At 41.7% G+C, this 14,897-nt stretch overlaps 3 protein-coding genes across 3 annotated transcripts in view; 2 read left to right on the forward strand and 1 right to left on the reverse strand.

Annotated features, from left to right (window-relative positions):
* LOC127348256 (polyubiquitin-like) overlaps positions 1-14,897 on the forward strand; it is a 192,636-nt gene that overhangs the window by 15,488 nt on the left and 162,251 nt on the right. The window lies entirely within an intron of this gene.
* LOC127297631 (ADP-ribosylation factor-like) lies at positions 699-3,550 on the forward strand. The gene is made up of 7 exons (XM_051327942.2): positions 699-829; positions 1,387-1,584; positions 2,112-2,182; positions 2,415-2,534; positions 2,714-2,832; positions 3,055-3,136; positions 3,267-3,550. Exons 2-7 carry the CDS (start codon positions 1,437-1,439, stop codon positions 3,384-3,386), a joined length of 660 nt encoding a protein of 219 aa, XP_051183902.1. The 5' UTR covers positions 699-829; positions 1,387-1,436; the 3' UTR covers positions 3,387-3,550.
* Positions 8,151-9,588, reverse strand: LOC139830783 (uncharacterized). Its single transcript, XM_071819615.1, has 2 exons — positions 8,823-9,588; positions 8,151-8,744 (listed from the first exon to the last, which is right to left on the reverse strand). The coding sequence occupies exons 1-2, from the start codon at positions 9,586-9,588 to the stop codon at positions 8,278-8,280; spliced, it is 1,233 nt and encodes a 410-aa protein (XP_071675716.1). The 3' UTR covers positions 8,151-8,277.

The raw sequence follows: 14,897 nt of genomic DNA on the forward strand, positions 1-14,897 counted from the left end.
ACAATGCCCCAAATTTAAATCCAAGAATGATAGTTGTTTTGTCGATATGAATAATGTCTTTTATGTCCATGTTGATGGATTTTAATAAGCCCGCTGGCTCCGATTGCTAATCGATGCCTTGCTTAAATGCTTATCAATTCATCCTTGCGTATATGCAATACTGGATGTGAAATTGAATTCATAAACCTAACTGTATCTCGAGACTAGTGGCATTTGTTGTGTTTTGTAGCAACGATATTGAGACACCAAATCTTAGGGTTTAGGGTGTTCTGTAGTGTTTGGTTTCAAAGATCTCAATAAATCCCCACAGTGACGACGTAGGTGGAGGAGATGGAGAAATCTTATGGTTTAGGGTGATGTGTGTTACTGTTCTTCCACTAGCCGATGGTGCTAGTGCGACATGGCCTTTTTTTTTTTTTTGGGTTCATCGCGTGTGTGTGTGAAGCACTCCCTGATGGATTTTAATTAGCTCGCTGCCTTGGCCGCTTGCTAATCGATGCATCTAAATGCCTACTCAATTCATCCTTGCTTATATGCAATTCTGGATCCGAAATTGAATCGTTTCTCCCGCATGACGTATGTTTCCATCTATTCCTTCCTTCCTTATCATCCCGTAACTGATGCGGAAAAGGAAACGTACGTATACTGCTCCTAAACTAGCGAGGACGGCCGTCCGTGTTCCAGTGGGATACGCTCACGATACGCCGCCCGTTTGTTTGTCTTTTAACCTCCCGACCTCCTGACCTGCTGGGCACCTCACGAGTCACGATACGCCGCCGATCCGAAGTCCGACGTCCGCCGCCCGCCGCTGCACCGTGCAGGACTGCAGGTCAGTTCCCCCTCCTCCCACCGCCGCTTCTCCGGTTCCCCACCCTTAGCTAGCTACTGGAAATCGCTTTCGCTTGCTTGCTGTGCCCCACCCTTAGCTAGCTACTGGAAATCTTGCTCAATGGATAAAAGCATAGCTTACAGAACACCTCGACAGAATCTTGTTCAGTGAACATTACACAGGTCAGAGAAGAAGTATAGAGCACCTCAATTGAATTCATAAACCTCAACTGGATTTACTAGCTAATGACCTCATGTTGCTTCCTCCTTTTCGGAATTTTTTGTCAACTTTGCGGTAAGATTATCAAGTTATTATCTAGCTAGTACACCTCTTGTACTGGTTGTCAAGCTTTTCTGGCAACACAACCATGTCACCGTACTCCTATACACCTACATAGTAATTCCCATTATCTTAAAATAATCAGTAATTTATATTATATATATTAATGTTTATTATACATATGCCAACATATTCCTGGATCCGTGTTTTTGGAGAATCACCGTATCGTGGTTATCCGTATCTGAGACGAGGTGGGATCATGTTTTTGTGGGCTGCAGGATATATAGACGAGGTGGGAGGAAGAAAGTACCGCTGGAGGAGAGAGGAGATGGGGCTGACGTTCACCAAACTGTTTAGCGGCGGGCTCACCAATAAGGAGATGCGGATCCTGCTGCTGGGTCTCGACGCTGCCGGAAAGACCACAATCCTCTACAAGCTTACGCTTGGCGAGGTCGTCACCACAATCCCCACCCTAGGTGAGCATTTGGACCATGGCGCGATTGTGTGCCATATTGACTTAAATGATTATCATAACTTCTTGGAGAATGTGAAAATTTCATTTTAAGCTTTTTTGGCACTTCATGTATTTTGTTAACCGGTTTAAATTATATACTCTATACTCTTATAAATAGATAAAAAAAAGTGGCTTATATGTTCTCCATTATGCATCTTTGCCGATTGGTTTTTGTTGGTGTATGTTAGAAAAAAATTGCGAATATTTAATATAAAATGTCTAATTTACTACTAGACCCCACCAAGTAAAAAGAATTCCTACTTATTAATATTCAAATTTGGAAAAAGTTGACGGGACGCGTACCGAGAAGTTTCCTGTCTATGGGCCAGATTTTTTATATATAAGTGTCTACCATCGTACCTTACTTTTTTTTTCCTCCGGCGTATGTTTATAGTAGTTATATAACAGATTGAATACTTCCTCTGCAATTTTCGTTTTTCCAGGATGATTTATCCAATTTTTCTCAAACTGATTTTCCTCCTAATACAGGGTTCAATGTTGAAACAATGGGGTACAATAACATGAGCTTCACTATGTGGGACGTCAGCGGTCATGCCAAGGTACATAGATAGCACACTCTGAACCTCTTGACATATTTATTTTCAGAACGATATCTTCAATTCACTTCCATTGATATCCCGCAATGCATGATCTAAGTCTATCACACCTTATTTGCTCATTTAGAATCTAATTATATAGGCTTGTACTTGTATGTATGTTCTTTCTTTGAATTTCCCAGCCATCTTGCTGTTAAAACTGGGTTCTTAAGTTGTTACGTATTTGGAAAAACAGGTCAGGCCTTTGTGGACACATTACTACGGGAACACGCAGGGTATCATCTTTGTGGTGGACAGCAGCAATAGGGACCGTGTTGCTGATGCTCGGTATGAGCTCCACAGGATGCTGAATGAGGTATATTCTTACAATGGACATATGAACACAACTATAAATTTATCACTTGGCAGTTAGGGGAATACACCGTGAATGGTCTCATCTGTAATGCCTGCTGGACTTTCTCCTGTGATTTTTTTTGCCTGATTTGTCCTAGTGATTTTGGAGTTCACTACTATTCATATGTCCACTGATTGCAGGATCAGTTACGTGATGTTGTTTTGCTTGTGCTCGCTAACAAGAAAGATCTTCCAAATGCTATGGATGCTGCTGAGATTACTGATAAGCTTGGGCTGCACTCCCTTCGCCAGCGACACTGGTAGCTATGCGCCTCTTGCTTGCCTTTTCAATATACTGAGATGCGATTGTGATGTTTCCGCTGTCACTTTAATTGGTTGATTTTCCCATATATTTCTTATATATTTCTTATTTTTACCGAAGAATGTATATCTGCACTTTGGCTTGGTAATTGGCATAGCTACATCTTGCTTTGTAACACACCAGATGACGTTAAGCATCTTCTTTTTTCTTTTGCTTGCAGGCACATCCAGAGCACTTGTGCTACAACAGGTGAGGGATTGTATGAAGGTCTGGAATGGATGTCCAACACTATTGCTAGCAAGGTATGCATCAAATTTCCTTTTTGGTTCTCTGCGAGCCTTTTTCTTATGTATGTGTGCATCCTCGTTCTGTGAAAAAAAAATTGAGTACCTTGTCCGTTCTCTCATCTTGTTCATTTTAATGTCCTCGCAGGCTATATTTTCACTGAGATTTTTGATGAATGAGCTAGGAGCTTTGGTTAGATCGTTCACCGGGAACCTAGGGGCTTCGTTTCAGGATTTATCCAGACACGGCCGCGACGATACCGCTTAAACTAATCCGCATGTCCAAGCACGGCGTCCGTATAAATTTGTTCACCGGAACATAATGAGCAGACACTAGCTAGTTTGTACACTGCTATTTCCTCTTTGTAATAATTTGTTACATATACATTTCTAGACATTAACAATTTTTCATTTTGAGAGAAAACTTGCATATAGTCTGTACTCCATATGGCAACGAAAATAACAATAATCTTTAGAATCCTTTTTCCTTTTGCGTTTCTCTTATCTTTGAAAATACAAACTCCGTGTAGACTGTGGATTCAAGTCATGATATTTCAAACTCCGTATAGATTGCGGATCCAGCAACAAAAACTCATCACGGTCAGAACCAGCATCAACAACATTCGATGCTTGGCTACACAGCACGCTGTCCAAGCTAATTTTGACCGAATCACGCAAAGGAGTGATGGTTTCCTCAGCTTCCATGTCAAACTCAAGCAGCAGGTCTTGCTAAGATCGGTTCTTGCAGACACCCAGAAAACAGAGGAAATTTGATTTGGCAAAGCTTCTGTACAACCTCCAGCCGTCAGTCAAGCCCGAGAGAGTTGAGAGAAGTTTTTCAAACCTACTTAACAGACCTCAGTATCTTGGCAACCTCAGATTTATAACACTCCTTGAACAACAGTTTGAAACTGCCCTCGATTGCCCGATTGCTCGTACGAAAAAAAAAACTGTTTACTTACTATATGGAGAAAGTTGTAATGGAGCACCTGCGCTTTGCGCACCCCTATCTCCGGCGTCCATTCCTCATTGGGATACGAGAGAGAAAGAGAGGCGACAGCTGCATGTCAGGTGATTATGTTGAATATATAAGCAAATATCCATATGAAATAATTCGTACAAGTAATTGATAAATCATGACTATGAAATTAATGGATAAACTAATCATGTAGACTAGTAAGGTAGATGAACAGATCACATGTAAATAAGACAAACCGATCGCATCTACCACAAAAACTAGAAGAAGAAACTCTAACAGAAACTGAAAGAGAAACGACAAGATCACATACTTCACAGCAGCGTCGTTATCGCCCATGTTGAGGTTGTCGAAGAAGTCGGTGAGGTCCGGGAAGAAGTTGTCGGTGTGGAGGAACTCGTCGTCCGATGACGACGTCGTGATGCCAGTAGTCGCGTCGGAGCGCTTGCCAAAAACCAGATTGCCCCTCACCCGTACAGGTTCACGAGAGGCAGGGTTCGGAGACCTACTGTCCCGGCAGTCGGTGCACGCCGACGGACGGGATGAGGAAGACGAAGGCGGCGGCGCAATGAACTGGAAACAGGTAGTCACATATGCGTCTGGTACAGGCTAGGGTTGGCGTCCGCGCTTATATAGTGCGGTTCGGGAAGGTCGTGGGACGCAGCCCACGTCCGAGTCGGCACGGCCACGATCCAGAAAAACCGGAAGGCAAAACGGCTGAGTAACGCGTCCGTTAATGACTCAAAATTGATTACACAATTAATTTCCCAAACAGCAAAAAGATAAGCTCGGCTCGGCGAGATTCCCGCAACCCGTGGCACGTCGTGACGTGTCGTGACAAGGCGAGGCGAGGCGGGCGGCGGAGGAGGAGGAGTGCGCGAGGGCTCTCTCTCTTCTCACTCACTTACTAGGACTAGAACAGCCCACCTTATATACCACTCCAACTCTCTCCCAACTAGCAATGTGGAACTAAACTTTAGCCCCCACTAGTGCTGCCACTGATTATTGGAATGGGCCATGTGAGTTTCAGAATTTGATAATGGGCCATGGGCCAAAGGCCAAATGCCCAAAATTCCAGCAATCCCCCACAAACTCTCATTGGCACATTTCATCAATAAGTTTCCAGAAACATTGTTTTATATACCGGTATGTCGTGGAGACTATTAAGTTGAACTTCCACTTAAAGCTTCATATTACACTAGATTGCAACTTGGATAGTGGACTATGCCTTGAACTACAAGTTTTCTGCGCACTAGCTTCATACAAAGCCTAGACCGATACTAGGCTGCCGCGAGGCTTCCTCGCGGTTTGGAGCTTACACGTCATACTCCAGGACCTTTCATGAGTTTACTAGAGAGCACCCAACTCTCATAGATTGCGACGTTTAACAATCAGACTCATATAGGTGTGTTCTTCAAAAGATGTTTTGCAGGACAACATCTCTGCTAAAATAAGCCACTTAGAAGACATTAAGATAATTATCAACCTGCCATGCAGATTAGGAGAGTATTGCATCTTACGGAGTGGTAAAATTGCTTTAGGGATATATACTCTCCTCCCAGCTGACCAACAGCTTGTCTCCCAGTTCTAATTCACGGGATCTTCGATCACATAGAGTGGGTTACCACCGTGGGCAGCTCATAGTGTGGGTCTCATATCCATCTCCCTCGATGCATTTTCTTTCACATTTCGTGATAGTCCCTTTGTGAAGGGGTCTGCCAGGTTTCTAGACGTATGGATATAATCCAACGCTATAACTCAGGAGTTTCTCATTTTCCTGACAGTTTTCATTCGCCTCTTCACATGCCTTGATGACTTTATATTATCCTTAGAACTGTTTACTTTGACGATCACAGTTTGATTATCACAGTTCATAGGAATAGCGGGTATTGGTTTCTCAACCACAGGTAAGTCCATCAAGAGATCACGAAGCCACTCTGATTCAACTGTGGATGTGTCTAATGCTGTGAGTTCTGCTTCCATAGTTGACCTCGTAATGATGGTCTGCTTGCAAGACTTCCAGGAAACAGCGCCACCTCAAAGTGTAAACAGATAACCACTTGTGGCCTTAGTCTCATCAGCATCAGATATCCAATTTGCATCACTATAACCCTCAAGTACTCTTGGATACCCAGTATAGTGAATGCCATAACTCGCAGTGCCTTTCAAATAGCACAAAACTCTCTCAAGAGCATGCCAATGAACATCTCCAGGTCTAGACACAAAACGGCTGAGTTTACTTACAGCAAAGGAGATGTCAGGCCTCGTGGTGCTGGCTAAATACATAAGCGAGCCAATGATCTGCGAATATCGCAATTGATCTCTAGCAATTCTTTTATTCTTACGAATTATCACACTAGAATCATAAGGCGTTGGAGAAGATTTGGAGTCGCTATACCCGAAGCGACTCAGGATCTTTTCCACATAGTGGGACTGAAGCAATGTAATCCTACCATCGTCATCCTTCAGCAGCTTGATGTTTAAGATCACATCAGCTACTCCCAAGTCCTTCATCTCAAAACAATGAGATAGGAACTCCTTGACCTCCTTAATCACAGTAAGGTTGGTCCCAAATATCAATATGTCATCGACATAGAGACAAAGAATAACTCCCTCGCCCCCACCATGGCGATAGTATACACACTTATCAGCTTCGTTTACAACAAAGGCTTCAGCGGTTAAAGTTCTTTCAAACTTCGCATGCCACTGCCTAGGTGCTTGATTAAGCCCATACAAAGACTTCAGTAATTTACACACCTTTCCTTCTTGACCATCTACTACAAATCCATCAGGCTGCTCCATATAAATTTCCTCTTCAAGCTCTCCATTTAGGAAAGCAGACTTAACATCCATCTGATGAATGAGAAGACCATGTGAGGCAGCCAAGGATAGTAGCACTCGAATGGTGGTCAATCTGGCAACAGGTGAGTATGTATCAAAGAAATCTTCACCTTCTTTCTGGGTATAACCCTTGGCCACAAGACGTGCCTTGTACTTTTCAATAGTACCATCAGGTCTAAGCTTTTTCTTGAACACCCATTTACATCCTACAGGTTTGCACGCATAAGGACGATCAGTAACCTCCCAAGTTCCATTGGCTAAGATGGAATCCATCTCGCTACGGACAGCTTCCTTCTAGTAGTCAACATCCTGAGATGCATAGGCTTCTGAAATAGAAGTGGGAGTATCATCCACGAGGTACACAATGAAATCATGTCCAAAGGACTTTGCAGTCCTCTGTCTCTTGCTCCTTTTGGGAGCTTCATTGTCATCCTCCACAGGATTCTCAAAGTGTTCTATAGCCATGGTAGGTGATGTCTACGGGTGCTTCTATTCTTTTAGACAGTGTTGGGCCTCCAAGAGCAGAGGTTTGTAGAACAGCAGCAAGTTTCCCTTAAGCGGATCACCCAAGGTTTATCGAACTCAGGGAGGAAGAGGTCAAAGATATTCCTCTCAAGCAACCCTGCAACCACAAAGCAAGAAGTCTCTTGTGTCCCCAACACACCTAATAGGTGCACTAGTTCGGCGAAGAGATAGTGAAATACAAGTGGTATGAATGAATATGAGCAGTAGTACGGCGCCAGAAAAGTGCTTGCTGGCGTGCAGTTGATGGTAGTAATATTGCAGGCAGTAAACATGCAGCAGAACAGTAAACAAGCAGCGATAGCAGTATTTAAGAACAAGACCTAGGGATCATACTTTCACTAGTGGACACTCTCAACATTGATCACATAAGAGAATAAATAAATAGATGCTAGACTCTACACCCCCTTGTTGGATGATGAACACCACTAAGGGTCTGTTTGTTTGGGCTGCAGCTTTTGAGAAGCAGCTGTAGCTGTTGAGCTGTGGAAAAGCAGCTGTGAGAAGCAGCTGTGAGAAGCAGAGATTTGATGTTTGGCAGGAGTGCTGTTAATAGCTGTTGTTGCTGTGATGAAGGATGAAATCTCTAAAATACCCCTGAATTCTGAAGAAGTTGTATAAATGCCGTTTTGACACGGATCAACTATTTCCGACTGTTTTACGATACTTGTTCATATTAAATATAAAACATTACATATATTAAAGATAATACGAGAGTGTTGTGACATTTATATTACAAGACACGTCTCATCAACCCAAAAGAGCAACAAGTTGTTCACTTCTTCACATGTACCCAAAAGAGATAGAAGTGTTCTAATGTCTAGACACCTCCACTTGCTGCGAACAAAGCATTAGCTATGTTGTCACGAGTGTTGTTCATGGTAACATGATCCCCTCCTAAATTGTCGCCTACATTGCCTCCGGATGTGGAACTAACATGCCCCGGAGGCATGTAGTTCTCATCAATATCGCATCTATAGAAGTGTAGATCAAACAATTGACTATCACGAATGAAGTTATGGAGTGCTAGACATGCAATGATAATCTCTGTCTGCTTCTCTATTGGATAACTTGATATACCATGTAAGATACGCCATTTCTGCTTCAATACCCCAAATGCTCTCTCAATAGCATTTCGAAGAGATGAATGAGCATGGTTGAATATTTCTTGCTTCCCAGATGGCGGTCCAGCTAGTCGAAACTCGGGTAGATGGTACTTGGTTCCTGTATATGGTGAAAGATAACCATCTTGATTGGGATAACCCGAATCAACTAGATAGTATCTTCCTGAATGACACACAAGTTAGTGCTAGCATATATAACACCAATATGACCTAATGAAGAGTGCACAAGTCAAACATATACCTGGAGGAGGATGAGGAAAATTTGCTTCGAACTTAAGCAAAGTATCTTTGAATATCCTTGTGTCGTGTACGGAACCTGGCCATCCGGCAACAATGGAGGTAAACCTCAAGTCAAAATCACAAACAGCCATAACATTTTGTGTTGGATATCCAAGGCGACCAACATGGTTGACTATATGAACCGCTGGCACAATAACTGGTATGTGTGTCCCATCAATTGCACCAATTGCACCATTGAAATGAGGTGTGAATCTAGAATCCCGTAGCCTCTCATGCACTATTGGGAACTGTGGATCAATAGGCTTGATGATATCTCCCGCTAACTGATTCACACAATATAGAACCTCCGCAAACTTCCTATTGATTGTCTCCCTGGATCTCTTGAATCGATTTTGAACTTGAGTCACGGATTGTGGACTACCAAGAGTCCACAGAAACATTCCAAGTGCCTCCTCGGAACACATGCGGTTTGACCCCTTGAGACCATATTTTTCAACCAAAGTGTCATGCAAAGAATCAAAACATGGCCTATGCATCCTAAACATGTCATAACAATCCTTCGAGCTGCCCAAGTTATCAAATACCCATTGTTGTCCGGTGCATCTTGGTTCTACCCTCTTTTTCTTCGTAAGATGCTTCTCGGAATGTTCAAGAACTTGGTACATCACTTGTGCATTCCGTAGCCGCCGACGCCTTCTTGATTCCATAAGTGCGGACTCGATGCCATCATCGTTGTCACTTTCATCACCACTCTGACTTGTGCTCATCTAAAAACAACAAGCAACAACATATGTGAGAAAATAGCACTTTATATGAACAAAACAGCACCATATAGCACCAAAACAGCAACATATATGAGTAAACAGCAGCATATACCACCAAAACAGCACCATATATGAGTAAACAGCAGCATATATGAGTAAACAGCAGCATATACCACCAAAACAGCAACATATATGAGTAAACAGCACCATATACAACCAAAACAGCACCATATACCACCAAAACAGCACCAATATAGCACCAAACCAGCACCATATAGCACCAAAACAGCACCAATTCCATACATAAAAGGATGTTCCAAGTCTTACGGGTACATAAAAGTAGTAACAACAAGGTAGCATAAGGATACATTTCTAATTGTGTAGGATTACACGAACCCTCAATGCCGGAGTTAACAAGCTCCACAATATTCAATGTTCATATTTAAATAACCTTAGAGTGCATAACAGATCAATATAACCAAACCAAGTACTAACATAGCATGCACACTGTCACCTTCACACTACGAAAGGAGGAATAGATCACATCAATACTATCATAGCAATAGTTAACTTCATAATCTACAAGAGATCACAATCATAGCCTACGCCAAGTACTACACGATGCACACACTGTCACCATTACACCGTGCAGGAGGAATAAACTACTTTAATAACATCACTAGAGTAGCACACATATATATTGTGATACAAAACACATTGCAATCATAAAGGGATATAAATAAGCACTTCACTATGCCATTCGTAGCAGTGAATAAGTATTCTGTGAAATATAGCCTAAGAGACCCACACGGTGCACACACTGTCACCTTTACACACGTGGGACAAGGAGTCTCCGGAGATCACATAAGTAAAACCCACTTGACTAGCATAATGACATCTAGATTACAAGCATCATCATATGAATCTCAATCATGTAAGGCAGCTCATGAGATTATTGTATTGAAGCACATAGGAGAGAGATTAACCACATAGCTACCGGTACAGCCCCGAGCCTCGATGGAGAACTACTCCCTCCTCATGGGAGACAGCAGCGTTGATGAAGATGGCGGTGATGTCGATGGAGAAGCCTTCCGGGGGCACTTCCCCGTCCCGGCGGCGTGCCGGAACAAAGACTCCTGTCCCCCAGATCTTGGCTTCGCGATGGCGGCGGCTCTGGAAGGTTTCTTGTACCGTGGCTTTTCTGTATCGAGGTTTTAGGTCAGGGACCTTTATATAGGCGAAGAGGCGGCGTCAGAAGGTCAACGAGGCGACGACACAATAGGGCGGCACGGCCCACACCCTGGTCGCGCCAGCCTGGTGTGTGGTGGGCCTGTGGCCCCCCTCTGGCGACTCTCGGGTGTTCTGGAAGCTTCATGCAATCCTAAGACTCTGGGCGTTGATTTCGTCCGATTCCGAGAATATTTCCTTACTAGGATTTCTGAAACCAAAAACAGCAGAAAACGACAGCGGCCCTTCGGCATCTCGTCAATAGGTTAGTTCCGGAAAACGCATAAATATGACATAAAGTATGCATAAAACATGTAGATATCATCAATAATGTGGCATGGAACATAAGAAATTATCGATACGTCGGAGACGTATCAGCATCCCCAAGCTTAGTTCCTGCTCGTCCCGAGGAGGTAAACGATTACAAAAATAATTTCTGGAGTGACATGCCATCATAACCTTGATCATACTATTGTAAGCATATCTAATGAATGCAGCGATCAAAATAATGGTAATGACATGAGTAAACAAATGAATCATAAAGCAAAGACTCTTCATGAATAGTACTTTCAAGACAAGCATCAATAAATCTTGCATAAGAGTTAACTCATAAAGCAATAAATCAAAGTAAAGGTATTGAAGCAACACAAAGGAAGATTAAGTTTCAGCGGTTGCTTTCAACTTATAACATGTATATCTCATGGATAGTTGTCAATGCAAAGTAATATAACAAGTGCAGTATGCAAGTATGTAGGAATCAATGCACAGTTCACACAAGTGTTTGCTTCTTGAGGTGGAAAGAGATAGGTGAACTGACTCAACATAAAAGTAAAAGAAAGGTCCTTCAAAGAGGAAAGCATCGACTGCTATATTTGTGCTAGAGCTTTTATTTTGAAAACATGAAACAATTTTGTCAACGGTAGTAATAAAGCTTATGTATCATGTAAATTATATCTTACAAGTTGCAAGCCTCATGCATAGTATACTAGTAGTGCCCGCACCTTGTCCTAATTAGCTCGGATTACGAGGATTATCATCGCAATACACATGTTTTAACCAAGTGTCACAAAGGGGTACCTCTATGCCGCCTGTACAAAGGTCTAAGGAGAAAGCTCGCATTTGGATTTCTCGCTTTTGATTATTCTCAACTTAGACATCCATACAGGGACAACATAGACAACAGATAATGGACTCCTCTTTAATGCATAAGCATGTAGCAACAATTAATGTTCTCATATGAGATTGAGGATATATGTCCAAAACTGAAACTTCCACCATGATTCATGGCTTTAGTTAGCGGCCCAATGTTCTTCTCTAACATTATGCATGCTCTAACCATTTAATGAGTGGTAAATCTCCCTTACTTCAGACAAGACGAACATGCATAGCAACTCACATGATATTCAACAAAGAGTTGATGGCGTCCCCAGGAGCATGGTTATCGCACAACAAGCAACTTAATAAGAGATAAAGTGCATAAGTACATATTCAATACCACAATAGTTTTTAAGGCTATTTTGTCCCATGAGCTATATATTGCAAAGGCGAATGATGGAAATTTAAAGGTAGCACTCAAGCAATTTACTTTGGAATGGCGGAGAAATACCATGTAGTAGGTAGGTATGGTGGACACAAATGGCATAGTGGTTGGCTCAAGGATTTTGGATGCATGAGAAGTATTCCCTCTCGATACAAGGTTTAGGCTAGCAAGGTTATTTGAAACAAACACAAGGATGAACCGGTGCAGCAAAACTCACATAAAAGACATATTGTAAATATTATAAGACTCTACACCGTCTTCCTTGTTGTTCAAACTCTTTACTAGAAATTATCTAGATCTTAGAGAGACCAATTATGCAAACCAAATTTTAGCAAGCTCTATGTATTTCTTCATTAATAGGTGCAAAGTATATGATGCAAGAGCTTAAACATGAGCACAACAATTGCCAAGTATCACATTATCCAAGACATTTTACCAATTACTACATGTAGCATTTTCCGTTTCCAACCATATAACAATGAACGAAGCAGTTTCAACCTTCGCCATGAACATTAAAAGCTAAGAACACATGTGTTCATACGAACCATCGGAGCGTGTCTCTCTCCCACACAAGCATTTATTCAAACAAAAACACAAACAAAAGCACACAGACGCTCCAAGTAAAGTACATAAGATGTGACTGAATAAAAATATAGTTTCAAGAAAAGAAACCTGATAAGTTATCGATGAAGAAGGGGATGCCTTGGGCATCCCCAAGCTTAGATGCTTGAGTCTTCTTGAAATATGCAGGGATGAACCACCGGGGCATCCCCAAGCTTAGACTCTTCACTCTTCTTGATCATAGTATATCATCCTGCTCTCTTGACCCTTGAAAACTTCCTCCACACCAAACTCAAAACAACTCATTAGAGGGTTAGTGCATAATCAAAAATTCACATGTTCAGAGGTGACACAATCATTCTTAACACTTCTGGACATTGCACAAAGCTTCTGAAAGTTAATGGAACAAAGAAATCCATCAAACATAGCAAAAGAGGCAATGCGAAATAAAAGGCAGAATCTGTCAAAACAGAACAGTCCGTAAAGACGAATTTTAAAGTGGCACCAGACTTGCTCAGATGAAAATGCCCAAATTGAATGAAAGTTGCGTACATATCTGTGGATCACTCACGTAAATTGGCATAATTTTCTGAGTTACCTACAGAGAATTAGGCCCAGATTCGTGACAGCAAGAAATCGGTTTCTGCGCAGTAATCCAAATCTAGTATCAACCTTTCTATCAACGACTTTACTTGGCACAACAATGCAATAAAATAAGATAAGGAGAGGTTGCTACAGTAGTGACAACTTCCAAGACTCAAATACAAAATAAAAGTACTGTAGCAAAATAAACTCATGGGTTATCTCCCAAGAAGTTCTTTCTTTATAGCCATTAAGATGGGCTCAACAGTTTTAATGATGCAATCGCAAGAAATAGTATTTGAAGCAAAAGAGATCATCAAGAGGCAAATTCAAAACAAATTTAAGCCTAACATGCTTCCTATGCATAGGACTCTTGTACACAAATGAATTCATGAAGAACAAAGTAACAAGCATAGGAAGATAAAACAAGAGTAACTTCAAAAATTTCAGCAAAAAGAGAGGTGTTTTAGTAACACGAAAATTTCTACAACCATATTTTCCTCTCTCATAATAACTTTCAGAGGCATCATGAACAAACTCAACAATATAAGTATCACATAAAGCATTCTTATCATGAGTCTCATGCATAAAATTATTACTCTCCACATAAGCATAATCAATTTTATTAGTTGTAGTGGGAGCAAATTCAACAAAGTAGCTATCATTATTATTCTCATCATCAAATATAGGAGGCATATTGTAATCATAATCAAATTTATCCTCCATAACGGGCGGTACTAAAAGACCAATATCATTATATTCATCATAAATAGGAGGCAAAGTATCATCAAAGTAAATTTTCTCCTCAATGCTTGGGGGACCAAAAATATCATGCTCATCAAAGCCAGCTTCCCCAAGCTTAGAATTTTCCATATCATTAGCAACAATGGTGTTCAAAGCGTTCATACTAATATGTTCCATAGGTTTTTTAATTTTCGCATAAAACCATCCATGTCTTAAATCAGGAAATAGAACAAGAAGCTCATTGTTGTCCATTATGCCAAACTAGTGTAAACAAGAAACAAAAAGATGCAATTGCAGGATCTAAAGGAAATAGCTTCGAGCACACACACAACGGCAACAGAAAAGTACTTTACCTGGGACCGGAGTATGAGTGCCTTTTACCTTTCCTCCCCGGCAACGGCGCCAGAAAAGTGCTTCGTTGCCGGGATCCGGTGTGTGAGTGCCGTTTACCTTTCCTCCCTGGCAACGGCGCCAGAAAAAAGCTTGATGTCTACGGGTGCTTCTATTCTTGTAGACAGTGTTGGGCCTCCAAGAGCAGAGGTTTGTAGAACAGCAGCAAGTTTCCCTTAAGTGGATCACCCAAGGTTTATCGAACTCAGGGAGGAAGAGGTCAAAGATATTCCTCTCAAGCAACCCTGCAACCACAAAGCAAGAAGTC

Source organism: Lolium perenne, chromosome 4, assembly GCF_019359855.2.
Source record: "Lolium perenne isolate Kyuss_39 chromosome 4, Kyuss_2.0, whole genome shotgun sequence".
NCBI classification, from domain to species: Eukaryota; Viridiplantae; Streptophyta; class Magnoliopsida; order Poales; family Poaceae; genus Lolium; species Lolium perenne.

Bases quoted from the DNA above. Each gene is read 5' to 3' on its own strand.
- LOC127297631 (XM_051327942.2), top strand. From the start codon at position 1,437: ATGGGGCTGACGTTCACCAAACTGTTTAGCGGCGGGCTCACCAATAAG. The intron at 1,585-2,111 runs GTGAGCATTTGG...CTCCTAATACAG, and splicing joins CACCACAATCCCCACCCTAG to GGTTCAATGTTGAAACAATG. The intron at 3,137-3,266 runs GTATGCATCAAA...ATGTCCTCGCAG, and splicing joins CCAACACTATTGCTAGCAAG to GCTATATTTTCACTGAGATT.
- LOC139830783 (XM_071819615.1), bottom strand. From the start codon at position 9,588: ATGAGCACAAGTCAGAGTGGTGATGAAAGTGACAACGATGATGGCATC. The intron at 8,745-8,822 runs GTATATGTTTGA...TGTGTCATTCAG, and splicing joins TTTTCCTCATCCTCCTCCAG to GAAGATACTATCTAGTTGAT.